General features: G+C 38.6%; 1 protein-coding gene across 12 annotated transcripts in view; it reads left to right on the top strand.

The window, feature by feature from the left end:
- RASGRP3 (RAS guanyl releasing protein 3) overlaps positions 1-15,082 on the top strand; it is a 114,839-nt gene that overhangs the window by 60,184 nt on the left and 39,573 nt on the right. For 8 of the 12 annotated variants that reach the window (XM_081590224.1, XM_081590219.1, XM_081590226.1 and 5 more), the window contains exons 2-4: positions 8,293-8,425; positions 13,103-13,294; positions 14,536-14,634. Coding sequence is in view for 3 of the 12 variants with exons in the window: in XM_081590216.1 (XP_081446342.1) it covers positions 13,225-13,294; positions 14,536-14,653 (188 nt within the window). In the remaining 9 variants the exon portion in view is untranslated. Of the gene's footprint in view, positions 1-8,292; positions 8,426-13,102; positions 13,295-14,535; positions 14,654-15,082 lie in introns of all 12 variants that reach the window. The other 4 variants (XM_081590228.1, XM_081590216.1, XM_081590217.1 and 1 more) reach the window with 2 other exon arrangements.

Raw genomic sequence — 15,082 nt, 5'->3', positions numbered from 1 at the left:
CAGGGTGTTTTCCTAGAGTCAACTTCTTTTGTGTAGCTGCATTTTATTTATTGCTGGATTTCTGTGGTGGGGCCTGGCCTTCCAGAATTCATTGGGTAAAGTGCTCAGCACAGTGACTGGATTGCAGTACTCAAAAAGATGACTTCCTCTTCCTCCTTCTCCTCCATCATCATCATCATACACTCACTCTAAGGTAAATAAGCAATCAAAGGGTAAGGGAATATGACTTTATTTCAAGCATTTGGAACCAGATCTTTCCAGAGTACTAGTGCTACAGACAGGATTGGTATGAATATATTATTGGCATCTTCAGGAGAAGAAAGTATTGATCTTTAAAGAAAAAACCCTATATTCCCAAAGTTTAAAGTATTAACTTCTGAGCTAAGCATCTCCTATTTCTGGGTCTTATTTGGGGGATATTTACAATTTGAATACTGGAGTTGCCATAACCCTTCTGTGTGGGTGAATGTGTCCAACTAGAAACTATGACTGCAATTACCTAATATGTGTATATGTTAATACTCTTCCATGTTCGTCTACAGCCAAATGCAAGGAAAATATCCCCTTGGTTTAGACTTTAGAGTTCACTGAATTTTAAAAATTTTTATTTTTTTATTGAAGGATAATTGCTTTACAATATTGTGCTGATTTCTAACAGATATCAACATGAATTAACCATGCTGCTGCTAAGTCGCTTCAGTCGTGTCCGACTCTGTGCGACCGCATAGACGGTAGCCCACCAGGCTCCCCCGTCTCTGGGATTCTCCAGGCAAGAACACTGGAGTAGGTTGCCATTTCCTTCTCCAATGCATGAAAGTGAAAAGTGAAAGTGAAGTCTCTCAGTCATGTCCTACCCTTAGCGACCCCATGGACTGCAGCCTACCAGGCTGCTCTGTCCATGGGCGTTTCCAGGCAAGAGTACTGGAGTGGGTTGCCATTTCCTTCTCCGGAATTAGCCATAGGTATACATATATCCCCTCCCTCCTGAGCCTCCCTCCCTCTTACCACCCCATCCCACCCCTCTAGGCTGTCACAGAGCCCTGGTTTGAGTTCTCTTCCACTGCATTTATTGTTAGAACTTCTTCGAGACTTTAATTTCTCATTCAACTCATGTCAAGTGGCTGCAAATACATTAGTTTGGTTGTCAGTATTAAATACTGTTAACCAAGAAAAAATAAATAAAATACAGTTTAACCTTTTTACCAATACTTAATTGTTACAAAAAAATGCTATGAAGACTTGTGAGATGAGCTCTGAGATGGTTATTGACTTCTGTTTGTGTTTGGTACCAGTGAGTCCCTAAATTGTCAAGCTTGCTCTAATAATGATTGTTATTCATTTTTGGACAATGGTACCAGTGATAGAATGCTTAGAAGCTAAGCAAAGGGAACAGTAAGCATTTGTTCTAGATAATGCCTAAAAATTGCTCTAATAGGCAAGCATTAGCAACAGCTAACATTTGTCTGGATAGTGAAAAGAATATAAATTTTTGGAGCCAGATGGACTTAGCTCTGCAACTTAACTAGTAATATGATATAGACAAATAATTTCACCTCTCTAGGCCTCAATTTCCTCCTCTATGAAATGGTTATAATAATACCTAGCTCTCAGGGTGTTATAAGATTGAAACCTAATATAGGTAATTTCCCTAACATTACGTCTATCACATTATATGCCCCAACAAGTAATATTTGTATAAGTTATTCTTATTTTGCTTTCTAAAGTCCAGAACAACATCGATTATTAATGCTCCATTAATTTAGTAAAAGATCTTTGTAGGAAAAAATAAACAAGCAAAACAAATAAAAATTTAAAACCCAGGAAAATCTCATTGTGACATTAAATAAACCTATCTAAGTCAAAAATGAAAAAAAATGCTTTTATATTTGAGAGATTCAATATTATCCATGACTATTGCTTCTGGTCAGTCTTAAATAAAATTTGGGAATATTGATCCACTATCTGTAAATGTGGGATACTTTCTTCTATGGGTCATCATTATGGCCCATTTGAAATGCTTTAACTTTGCTATTAGCACTAGGCTCATTTTCTAAGTTCATACTATCATACTTTCTAAGCTGCTTTGTGATGGAATCAACCCTGACAGTGCTGGCAATGAGACTTTAACAGAGCACTTGAGGAAAAGCAACTGATTGGAGGAAATAAAGTAGAAAGATAAGTTCCAAGAACTCAAGTTTCAAGAACTCAACGTCCAAGAGTTGACGTTGAAAGAAATGAAAAAGAAAATTAAAACAAGACCAACATAGAAATAACCAAAGAATGCTGAATCTGAATAGTGAGCAACAGTAATGTGTCTTGTGACATGTGACCTTTTAAAAAGTAATGGATAATGAAACTGTTGGAGATTGTGCATGGTGGATCCGAAACACAGAAATCTTGACTAGAAAGATAGAGAACATGGGAGTGAGTGGCTGAGGTTGAAGTTGCCAGAATGAAATTTCCTGGAGCAATCAAAGTATGGTAGCTAAATTATTTCTTTATTTTAGTTTCCTTTCCAATAGTATCTGTCTCCATCTTCCCTGTTGTAAGCAAACTAGGTGAGATGGGAGCAGAGACCCATGCCCTCATATGGAAACCATCCAGAAAATGCCAACCATGCTTTAGCTCTGAGGTTCATACTTATAGAAATTTATGTGACTAGATGATAACAGTAGAAACCCAGAATTGCTTGCTCCATACAGAAGAAGATCAATACTTGATCTTCTTGTATTGACATGAGTAAGTAATGTCACGCAAGGAACAAGGAACACTAAACTTCCTCTCAAAACAAACTCCAGAAAAAGAGAAAATCAGCCTTTTATTCTTGATGAAAATAATCCCAATACTTCTGGTTTCTTTCTTCTGATCTTATACAGTATCTTTTGTTTATTTTCTCCTCTGCGTAAACCTCAGATCTGCTTCCATCAGACCTTCCAGCGGATGACCTTGTCTCCTTCTTTTAGAGTAAATAGAAGTCACTAGACAGGAACTTCCTTGACTTCCTGCCATCAAAAGGACAAATATACCTGTATCTATACCTGTTTTTTCCTCTTCCATGCTTTTACATTGAAAGAGGCAACCTTCTAGGACACAAACAGATGGAGAAATATACCGTGTTCATGGATTGGAAGAATTAATATAGTGAAAATGAGTATACTACCCAAAGCAATCTATAGATTCAATGCAATCCCTATCAAGCTACCAATGGTATTTTTCACAGAACTAGAACAAATCATTTCACAATTTGTATGGAAATATAAGAAACCTCGAATAGCCAAAGCAATCTTGAGAAAGAAGAATGGAACTAGAGGAATCAACCTGCCTGACTTCAGGCTCTACTACAAAGCCACAGTCATCAAGACAGTATGGTACTGGCACAAAGATAGAAATATAGATCAATGGAACAAAATAGAAAGCCCAGAGATAAATCCACGCACCTATGGACACCTTATCTTCGACAAAGGAGGCAAAAATATACAATGGAGAAAAGACAATCTCTTTAACAAGTGGTGCTGGGAAAGCTGGTCAACCACTTGTAAAAGAATGAAACTAGAACACTCCCTAACACCATACACCAAAATAAACTCAAAATGGATTAAAGATCTAAATGTAAGACCAGAAACTATAAAACTCCTAGAGGAAAACATAGGCAAAACACTCTCCGACATAAATCACAGCAGGATCCTCCATGACCCACCTCCCAGAATATTGGAAATAAAAGCAAAAATAAACAAATGGGACCTAATTAAAATTAAAAGCTTTTGCACAACAAAGGAAACTATAAGCAAGCTGAAAAGACAGCCTTCAGAATGGGAGAAAATAATAGCAAACGAAGCAACAGACAAACAATTAATCTCAAAAATATACAAGCAACTCCTGCAGCTGAATGCCAGAAAAATAAACGACCCAATCAAAAAATGGGCCAAAGAACTAAACAGACATTTCTCCAAAGAAGACATACAGATGGCTAACAAACACATGAAAAGATGCTCAACATCACTCATTATTAGAGAAATGCAAATCAAAACCACAATGAGGTACCATTTCACACCAGTCAGAATGGCTGCTATCCAAAAGTCTACAAGCAATAAATGCTGGAGAGGGTGTGGAGAAAAGGGAACCCTCTTACACTGTTGGTGGGAATGCAAACTAGTACAGCCACTATGGAGAACAGTGTGGAGATTCCTTAAAAAACTGGGAATAGAACGGCCATATGACCCAGCAATCCCACTGCTGGGCATACACACCGAGGAAACCAGACTTGAAAGAGACACATGTACCCCAATGTTCATCGCAGCACTGTTTACAATAGCCAGGACATGGAAGCAACCTAGATGTCCATCAGCAGACGAATGGATAAGGAAGCTGTGGTACATATACACAATGGAATATTACTCAGCCATTAAAAAAAAATACATTTGAATCAGTTCTATTGAGATGGATGAAACTGGAGCCCATAATACAGAGTGAAGTAAGCCAGAAAGAAAAACACCAATACAGTATACTAATGCATATATATGGAATTTGAAAAATGGTAACGATAACCCTATGTGCGAGACAGAATAAGAGACACAGGTGCATTGAACAGTCTTATGGACTCTGAGGGAGAAGGTGAGGGAGGGACGTTCTGCGAAAATAGCACTGAAACATGTATATTATCATATGTGAAACAGAACACCATTCCATGTTCGATGCATGAGACAAATGCTCGGGGCTGGGGCAATGGGATGACCCGGAGGGATGGGATGGGGAGGGAGGTGGGAGGGGGGTCCAGGATGGGGAGCACATGTGGACCCATGGCTGATTCATGTCAATGTATGGCAAAAACTACTGCAATATTGTAAAGTAAATAAATAAATAAATAAATAAAAAAGAAAGAGGCAACCTTCTGTTTTATCCAAGGTAAATCCCTCCACCTGGGCACAGTCCATCACTCTTGTCTTCCCAGAGACCTTGTTATATAAGTTCTTTTCCTCCTGCCCCTTAAATTTCCCTTTCCACTGATGCTTAGCACTTAAACATGTAACAGATATCCAGAAGCGAGCTCAACATTCCCCTTAAGATGTCTCAGGCATTTCTAACTCAACACATTCAAAAGTGCATTCATTGTTTGCTGGCCTCTCCATGAACTTCCTACTCCTTCCCCCATTCCTTAGTTTCTCAGTCTCAGGGAGATGGCCCGTAACCCAACCAAATGTCTAGCTGGAAATTTGGAAATTAGCCCTGATTCCTCCTTTCTACTCATTCCCCATAGCCAACAGATCAGCAAATCTTGTTGGATCTATCTTCAAAATATGCTCTGTGACCAATCATGTCTCTCCATTTTCACTGCCACACATTGGTTTAGATAACCACTATCTCTTGCATGGATAGTTATAATTAACTCTGAACTGGTCATTAGTGTAGGTCTTTACTAATTTCTCCTCCATATTGCAGCTGGAAGAATCTTTTAAAAAATCCAAATTTGATCATACTATTCTCCTACTCACTTTAAAAACAATGAATTCTCATTGACTTTCAGATAAAGCCCATACTCCTTAATATAGCTAACAATATCGTTCATGAGCTATTCCTACTGACCTTTTTAGGCTCATCTCTTGCCCCATTCAATACATCAGTTGTTCTAAATATCTTTTCACTTTTCTTAATTGCCATCATCCTATCCACACTTGGACTGGCTAAAACTCCTCTGACTCCTAGACTGTCTAAGTGCTCCAGCCCTTCACAGGATACTTTAATTTCTTATTTAATTCTTTGCTGGAGTATAAAGAGCAAGAATTATGTTTGTCTTGTTCATCAATTTATCCTTCTCTTTGCTTGTCTCCAACTTTTTCTACCAGCCACTCAAGTGTACTTTGCTTGGTATCTGGGGTCTAGTAGATACTCAATAAGTATAGGGTTAGCCACAAAATTCATTTGGGTTTTTCTGTATGATCTTACAGAAAAACCTAAATGAACTTTTGAGCCAACCCAATATTTGTCATGACTTCACTGGTGGCTCAGATGGTAAAGAATCTGCCTGCAATGCAAGAGCCCCAGGTTCAATCTCTGGGTCAGGAAGATCCCCTGGAGAATCCCCTATCCACTCCAGTATTCTTGCCTGGAGAATTCCATGGACAGAGAAAACTGGTGGGCTTACAGTCCATGGGGTCGCAAAGAGTTGGACACAACTGAGCAACTAACACTTTCACACTTAACACTTACTTAAAATATTTGTCAAATAAATTAACTATCTTTCATAGTTTTGTCATTTCTCTTATTGAACTCAATAATCTTGATTCTACTGTGGAGTCTTAGTGAATATAATCACAGTACTTTTAAAATTTCATGTCTCTGTAGAGAAAGGAAGATTAAGCTTGAGTGTTGCCAGAATTACAAATGCTGTGGCACCTTAGTTGTTAAAACTTAAAGTGTAAAAGTTTGTAATAACTACCGCTCATTTTAGCAAAGGATTTAGACTTTTGGAGCAATCCCCTTGTCTCCATATGAAGGTGATATGAGTGTGGGATCATACTTATGGTTACTTATATATTAAGGCAATATCTGCCATTAGGTGGGAAGAATCGTCAAGAGATTTCATCTGTCATTTCTTGCAACAGAGATAGTGCTACAGACAAGACTATCTTTGTAAGTTCTAATATGGTCAATATAATTTCAACACTGTTGCTTGAATACTTACTAGATGTAATATTTCACCTTATAAATTCTGCAATCCTAGAGCTACAGGCAACCAACCTTTGCTGTTATTCTGGCATGTTTCCTAGACGCTGTCTGGGAGTTTAGTCTACAACGTCTATGACAGTCATTACCTTACTTTGGCTTCAGCACTTTCAGGAATGGGATTCCATTGCTGATGAGGCCACCTGCCCACTACTGGATGCCCTAGTGTCATAGTATTTTTTTTCTCCTATTTCCTTCTCCTTTCTCTAAATTAACCTCTCTCTTCCTGTACTTCTAAACCTTGATCTTCTATAATACTTCACCTTACGTCCTCAACTTATATGCTTTTAAATATGGGAAGGGAAGACGAACTGTGTACAAAGGGAGACACCTTCCCGAGCACCCAATTTTTTGCAAGATTGACAGTGCGTGCCTTTTATGTTACCTTCTAACTCAAACAGTCTAGTAATTAGCGTTAATGGCATTTCACTCAGAATGGTAATGACATTTTACTCAAACTAGTAAAACTCTCCCCATTTGTCTATCTAATATTGAAACATGATTTTTGGAAAACTAAATGCTCTGAGTCAAGAGTCTGGGACTCTTAAGATCTGTCCATGTATAGTTGCATGGAGTTGGCTCCTTTGCACAATCTCTAACATTGAGAGCATCATTCTTACTGTCCTAAGCCACCTCAAAAGGAATTTTTGGGTCTTCATAAGTGAAATTAATGAAAGTCTTTTGCTGCATGAAGACATCATGGCCTTTGGAAATCACACCCAACAGAAGTCTATTATTCTTTTGAAGTGAGACTTTCTCTCTTAGAAAGAATTCAAGCTCTGGGGAAATTTTGACTTATTGTGTCCTTTTCAAACTTGTGAAAAATGTTTATGCTGGGGAGCAATAATTTTCACTAAAGCCAGAGAGTACCTATCAACATGAAAGCAAGTCCAAAGCCACCAGAAGACTAAACAACATGGACTAAAACAACATTGACATTCTCACTGAGACTGTCAGGAGTGATTTAGAATCAGTTTCATGATCACCACAACAAATTGTTTTAGAGATTTACTAACATTCAAAAGTCAATGTTTGGAAATTCTTACTGAGTAATCTACCCATAGATGTATATTTGGACTAAAATAATATTTTATGTTGTGTATAAATTTTGGTTTTGTCACACTTGTAGGTTTTTTGGGCTGCATAGGGTCTTAGTTGCAGCACGCTGGATCTTCATTGCCGTGAGGGCTTCTTTCTAGTTCCCTCAGGGGCTTAGTTGCCTCATGGCATGAGGAATCTTAGTTTCTTGACCAGGAGTTGAACCCACGTCCCCAGCATTGGAAGGTGGATTCTTAACCATTGGACCACCAGGGAAGTCTTCCATACTTATAGCTTTTAATTGGCTGGAATTTATTTTATTTTATTTTTAAAAAACAATTTGATCTTAAAAATATCATGGCACCAAATAACTACCTCAAATGTATGGTCTTTTTAATTAATTGTGTGGGTGATGTTTAGACAAAAATCTCAAAACCACTTATAACTGAAGGGTTTTGGAAATGCTTTAACACAATGGATTATTTGGGTCTCCTATTATTTAACTCAGGGAATTTATTTCTGTTCTTTTATCAGGTTCTCCAAAGTACTTATTATTTGTGTTGGGTAAACGAATTCAGCAGATTGCATTCTCGATGCATTTGCCAGTGATGAAAACTGCCCTTAATATTCTTTCAGGCCTGGATATCTATCTGTGTAAGACCAATAGGTAAGTATTTCTTTAAACTATTGTAGGTTATGTAAGAAACTTGCCAAAATAATTAAGAGAGAAAAACTAAAAGAAACATGCCATGGTATTAACAAGAGTTCTTTGGGTGATGAAATTGTGGATAATGATTTTTCTTTCCTTTTTCATTACTGTCCTATTTTAAATGAGGAATGTATATTGCCTTTGAAATAAAGAAACTTTACTTTTGAAAAAACAGTTATAGACACAATAATATCCACACAAATGAAATGAGATCTCAAGTACATATGCAGGTGATAGAATTCTAAACAGGGACACAGATACATCTACTGACTGCAGAAACGGATTGTAGCTGGAGAGCCTCGTCCATCTGGCTCTCATGTAATGATTCTTTGCAGATCACAAATATAACTCCAAATATGGTGATAGGTCTTTGGTGCCAGATTACTTCTAACCCTTTGGGGAAAGTCAATACCTTCCCCAGACAGATTAGCTGAATAATTTTGGTTTTGATCTCAGAATTAGTTTAATCAATCCAGGTTGTTTGGTTCTAAGTAATACATTTACTCTTCATTAGCAAGCATTAACAAGATTAAAAAAAAAAGTCTGTTTATTGAGGGCAGGAGGAGAAGGGGACAACAGAGGATGAGATGGTTGGATGGCATAACCAACTCAATGGACATGGGTTTGGGTAGACTCTGGCAGTTGGTAATGGACAGGGAGGCCTGGCCTGCTGCGGTTCATGGGGTCACAGAGTCGGACATGACTGAGCGACTGAACTGAACTGATACAGGAAGGTAATCAAACTTGTTAATTGTCCAGTGTTGACTTTTCATGGGGTTGACAGAATTTGCATTAAGAAAATCAGAAAATTCTGCCCCAAAATGTCTTGGAAGAGGTACCAAATTCTTGTTATCAATGGAGTATAGGCAGATACTATCATATCTAGAAAGCTGCAGAAAATCTAGAAAACTTCTGTTCCAGTAATCTTTACTAAAAGCTGCTACTAAACTAGCTACAGTTTAGTAGCTTTTAGTACTAAAACAAACTAAAAAACAACCTCTTAAAATTTTATGGTATCCACTATCCCAAATATATACATATTCAAAGACCAGCTTTTTATCATTTTTATTTTACTCTTTCTTTATCCATCCATTCACTCATTCATTAATTCAGCAAATTCTTTTTTTGTGAGGCAAAATCTTAGGAATTGGGAAAAACACCAGAGAACTAACACAAAAATTCCTGTACTCATGGAGCTTATGTATGTAGTGCTAGAAAGATTTAAATGCAGATGAACAAGTAAAATGTATAGCATCTCAAATGGGGATACATGTTATGAGGAAAAATAAATCCAGGAAGAGAGATAGGGCATGCCATTTGGGAGGTGGACATGGAGAGAGAGTGTTGTGTTAAATTACGGTGTTCGGGAAGGGTCTTACTGATAAGGTTACTTTGTTAAGAGATGTAAGAGTTGGTTCTGCACTACTTTAAAATTCCCATTTCACAAACCCTTTGAGTATCAAAGTGGCACAGCATTGATCCAGTGTTTCTGTTATTTTTATGACACGTGAAATAATTCTTCTTTTGATGCTCTGAGAGTGGTACCTTTAGCACAAGACTGTGTTTCCACTGGATTTATATAGCTGGTGAATAGACTCATTCAGATGTCAATCTTCAGTGGCATCATTGAACTAACACAGCCGCACATGTGGACCTTAGGCTATTTTTTTCTTTTCTTTTCTTTTCTTTTCATTCATATGTTTGCCTTCTGAAGTTGACTATGGGCCCACTGAAGGCAGGGATGAGGTGATGATGTGTTCATCTTGGCAGCATCAATGCCTTGCCTAGTGCCTAACAATTGTCAGGTGCTCCATGACTACCAAGGAATAAATAAACTTTGAGAGTAAAACAGACATTGACTTTAAACAGTTCAAGAGATGAAGTCCAAATGGCCACATTTACCTACTAAACTGTCCAAAGTGGATAACTGTCTTACATCATGATGATGTCTCCATTTCTCTAAGCCTTGTATGGAGCTGGCATCAAGGACTTGCTCTATAAAATAAAATGATGGTGTGTTTCCTACAAGGACACATCTGGTATAAGCACCTTGGAGAGGTTGTTTCTAATCCCACTTTCCCCACGCTGTTGCTATAAAATGGACAGCTCTCAGGCCCACATTTTCCTTCTACCTCTGTGACAAATAATCTGCTTATATCCTCTTTTTGAGATGGTGTAGAGTGATATTTTTCACACTAGATTAGGGGGCAAAATTATGACAGCTCGTGATGTCTGCACTTGGGAGAGCAATAAAAGGGAAAAAGGGAAGCCAAAAACTGTTTTATAATGGAGTTGTGATTCAAGGCCTTAATAATTGTATGGCTTTAGACCAACTGCCAAATTTCTATGAATCCCATGACCTTGTGTCTATACTGGAAATAATAATTACTACCTTACAGTATTGCTGTGAAGGTCAAGTTGGATAATATATGCAAAACATCTGATATAGTCCTGGTACATAATGTAGACGTTCAATAGATTATTGTTAATATTTTTAATACTATTAATAATACTATTAGAAAAGTTATGCAAATAATTTTTTTTACCAGTTGTTCAACATTTACATGATCACTGAGGATAATCCTCAGTAATATATTTGCACTTTAAAGTTTATCTCTCTATATATACTTGTAGGGGCTTCCCTGATAGTTCAGTTGGTAAAGAATCCATCTGCAATGCAGGAGATGCTGGTGCGAAGATTCCCTGGAGAAGGGACAGGCTACCCACTCCAGTATTCTTGGGCTTCCATTGTGACTCAGCTGGTAAAGAATCTACCTGCAATGCGGGAGACCTCGGTTCGATCCCTGGGTTGGAAAGATTCCCTGGAGAAGGGAAAGACTACCCACTCCAGTATTCTGGCCTAGAGAATTCCATGGACTTTATAGTCTATGGGGTCACAAAGAGTCGGACAGGACTGAGCCACTTTCACTTGCATATACTTGTAATAAAATTAATCCAAGTAATCAGCAATACGTGAACCGTGAACTTCCAGATGTTCAAGCTGGTTTTAGAAAAGGCAGAGGAACCAGAGATCAAAAGCAAGAGAGTTCCAGAAAAACGTCTGTTTCTGCTTTATTGACTATGTCAAAGACTTTGACTGTGTGGATAACAATAAACTGTGAAAAATTCTGAAGGAGATGGGAATACCAGATCACCTGACCTGCCTGTTGAGAAACCTGTATGCAGGTCAGGAAGCAACAGTTAGAACTGGACATGGAATAACAGACTGGTTCCAAATAGGAAAAGGAGTACGTCAAGGCTGTATATTGTCACCCTGCTTACTTAACTTATATGCAGAGTGCATCATGAGAAACGCTGGGCTGGAGGAAGCACAAGCTGGAATCAAGATTGCCAGGAGAAATATCAATAACCTCAGATATGCAGATGACACCACACTTTATGGCAGAAAGTGAAGAGGAACTAAAGAGCCTCTTGATGAAAGTGAAAGAGGAGAGTGAAAAAGTTGGCTTAAAGTTCAACATTCAGAAAACTAAGATCGTGGCATCCAGTCCCATCACCTCATGACAAATAAATGGGGAAACAGTGGAAACAGTGGCTGATTTTATTTTTGGGGGCTCCAAAATCACTGCAGATGGTGATTGCAGCCATGAAATTAAAAGACACTTACTCCTTGGAAGAAAAGCTATGACCAACTTGAACAGCATATTAAAAAGCAGAGACATTACTTTGTCAACAAAGGTCCGTCTAGTCAAGGCTATGGTTTTTCCAGTGGTCATGTATGGATGTGAGAGTTGGACTATAAAGAAAGCTGAGCACTGAAGAATTGATGCTTTTGCACTGTGGTGTTGGAGATGACCCTTGAGAGTCCCTTGGACTGCAAGGAGAACCAACCAGTCCATCCTAAAGGTGATCAGTCCTGGGTGTTCGTTGGAAGGACTGATGTTGAAGCTGAAACTCCAATACTCTGGCCCCCTGATGAGAAGAGCTGACTTATTTGAAAAGACCCTGATGCTGGGAAAGATTGAGGGCAGGAGGAGAAAGGGACGACAGAGGATGAGATGGTTAGATGGCATCACGGACTCAATGGACATGGGTTTGGGTAGACTCCGGGAGTTTGTGATGGACAGGGAGGCCTGGTGTGCTGTGGCTCATGGGGTCGCAAAGAGTCAGACACGACTGAGTGACTGAACTGAACTGAATGTTTATGATAATATGCTCCTGAATTTCTTTATCACTTAAGAAAGTAAAGAAATTGTAAAATGCTGTAAATTCTTTTCAACTGAAAAACAAGTTGTTATTTGATAGGGAACATTCCCATGGTCTGGAGAAGGAAATGGCAACCCACTCCAGTATTCTTGCCTGGAGAATTTCATGGACAAGGGAGCCTGGTGGGCTACAGTCCATGGGGTCACAAAGAGTCGGACACGACTGAGTGACTAACACACACACACTTTCCCATGGTCTCAGAGCATCATACACGCTAAGGAATAGTTTAGCAGGCATTTTGCCATCATGGTGATTCACACAATCTCTTTTCACTTTGATAATTTTCTTGCAGAAATACAGAGTAAATGGAAGTCATTATCTTTTCAGGTAGGAAAGCCATGATAGTTAAAATATCTTTAACTAGTCTGGCAGAACTCTAGTCTGATACTTTTTCTTCTTGTTTTTTAGAGCCCTGAGACTTTAGGACAGAGATCACCACTAAGCACAAACATCACCCGCTTGCATAATTATGGAGATGATCTGCATGACGTCGAAAATGCCCCTAGTTTTTTGACGACGGCTGTGTAACCATGGGGTCAAGTGGACTTGGGAAAGCAGCAACGTTAGATGAGCTGCTGAGCACTTGCATTGAGATGTTTGGTACAAGCCTTTCTCCCTTTTGTACATCTTTTTACTCTTACCTCCCCCAGTTCAGTTGCAAGTGTTGCTATGGAACAGAATTCAATCTCCATACGTGGTATTTGGGACTTCCCAGGTGGAGCTAACTGTAAAGAACCCGCCTGCCAGTGCGGAGACATGTGTCGCAGGTTCAATCCTGGTTGGGAAGGTCCCCTGGAGGAGGGCATGGCAACCCACTCCAGTACTCTTTCTTGCAGAATCCCAAGGACAGAGGAGACTGGCAGGCTACAGTCCATGGGGTCGCACAGAGTTGGACACGACAGAAGTGACTTAGCAAGCACTCACGCACCTTGTTATTTAAGGCCTTTTTATTAACCCCAGTCTGTCTCCCCAAATTCATTGCCCCGTGCGTTTCCTTCCTTTTACTGTCCACAGCTAATACCCAGACATACTGTTCACTTGATGCTTCTGGAACATTCCCTGCATCTTTCTACCTTTATGCCTTTATCATACTCCTTCATTGAAATTCTGCTTCAGGCCTCATTTAAGGTGTCATCTCAAATCTTCATAGTATCATTCCTATACTCTCCTGTCAGGAATGCTGACAGCTTCCTCCACTCACCCATAGCCCTTTGTGATTTTTTCATGGACATGGTATATGCTGCTGTGATCCTTTCTTGGTCCTTTGGCTTAGACACGTGTGAATACCACAATCTCCTACATTCTATATTTGTCCATAAGTCTTACATCTCCTCCAAAGTTGTAGACTTTACAGATATATGCTTTTAATGTTGTCTAACTACCTTAGCATTTTGGATTATTCCTTGTACAAATAGAATCACAAAGAAGTTGTTTGTTGAATTGATTGCTTTAGGAAGAGTTAAACCAGACAGAGTAGGGTTGCCAGATAAAATACAGGATGATCAGTTAAATCTGAATTGCAGATGAGACACATTTTTAGTACAAGTATGTCCTAAATAGGGCATGGGACATACTTATACTAAAAAATTCTCTGTGGTTTGCCTTCATTCAAATTTAACTAAATGTCCTATATTTTTATATGTGAAACTTGGCAACCGTACACCAGAGGAAGGATGAGACCTACCCACTTAATTTGCAAGGAAATACCAGAAGTAGGAGGAAAATAATTGGGTCTATAAGAACTTTTTGACACTAATGTTTCTCTACTGATATTAGAAAAAGAGAAAAGTAGTATGTGCTGTTGTCTCCTCACCTCTTAATCTTCTTTTATTTTTTAACAGATGACAATGGAGAGCTGAGTAATAGTTATTTGCCAAGAATAGTTCTACTCATGCACCGATGGTATTTGTCTTCCACTGAATTGGCAGAAAAACTTCTCTGCATATATCTTTTTAACTAGTGTGTAATTTTTACAGTCATAAATCAAGTTCTGTACTTAGATGAAGTGTCTAACCAAAGCCAGTAAATTAAGATGAATAAACAATCTTCAGTCAATTATCCAGCTGTTTTGTGAATGTATATAGATGTCTAGACAAAACATTTGGATGATTGACCAAATAGTTGATTATCCATCTGAATGTTTTGGCTCTACTTGAAAATAACCACTTGATATGAAATGAAACAGGAGCTGTAGCCTGAATGTTTCTAACTTGTCTTAAACATTTCTGCTGTTAGTATAATGAAAGAATATTTAACACTGATTCAAGAGTTATTTTATTCCTTTTAGGAAGGCAGAATGGTAGACCTAGAGGATACAGTTTAGACATATGGAAATGCCAGCCAGAATAATATGATCTGGCTCAGGCATAAACACCACCTAAATTTTCA

The sequence above is a fragment of the Giraffa tippelskirchi genome, chromosome 4 (assembly GCF_054371585.1).
Source record: "Giraffa tippelskirchi isolate mGirTip1 chromosome 4, T2T-mGirTip1v1.2.pri, whole genome shotgun sequence".
NCBI classification, from domain to species: Eukaryota; Metazoa; Chordata; class Mammalia; order Artiodactyla; family Giraffidae; genus Giraffa; species Giraffa tippelskirchi.
This window is presented reverse-complemented; position numbering and strand designations above follow the sequence as displayed.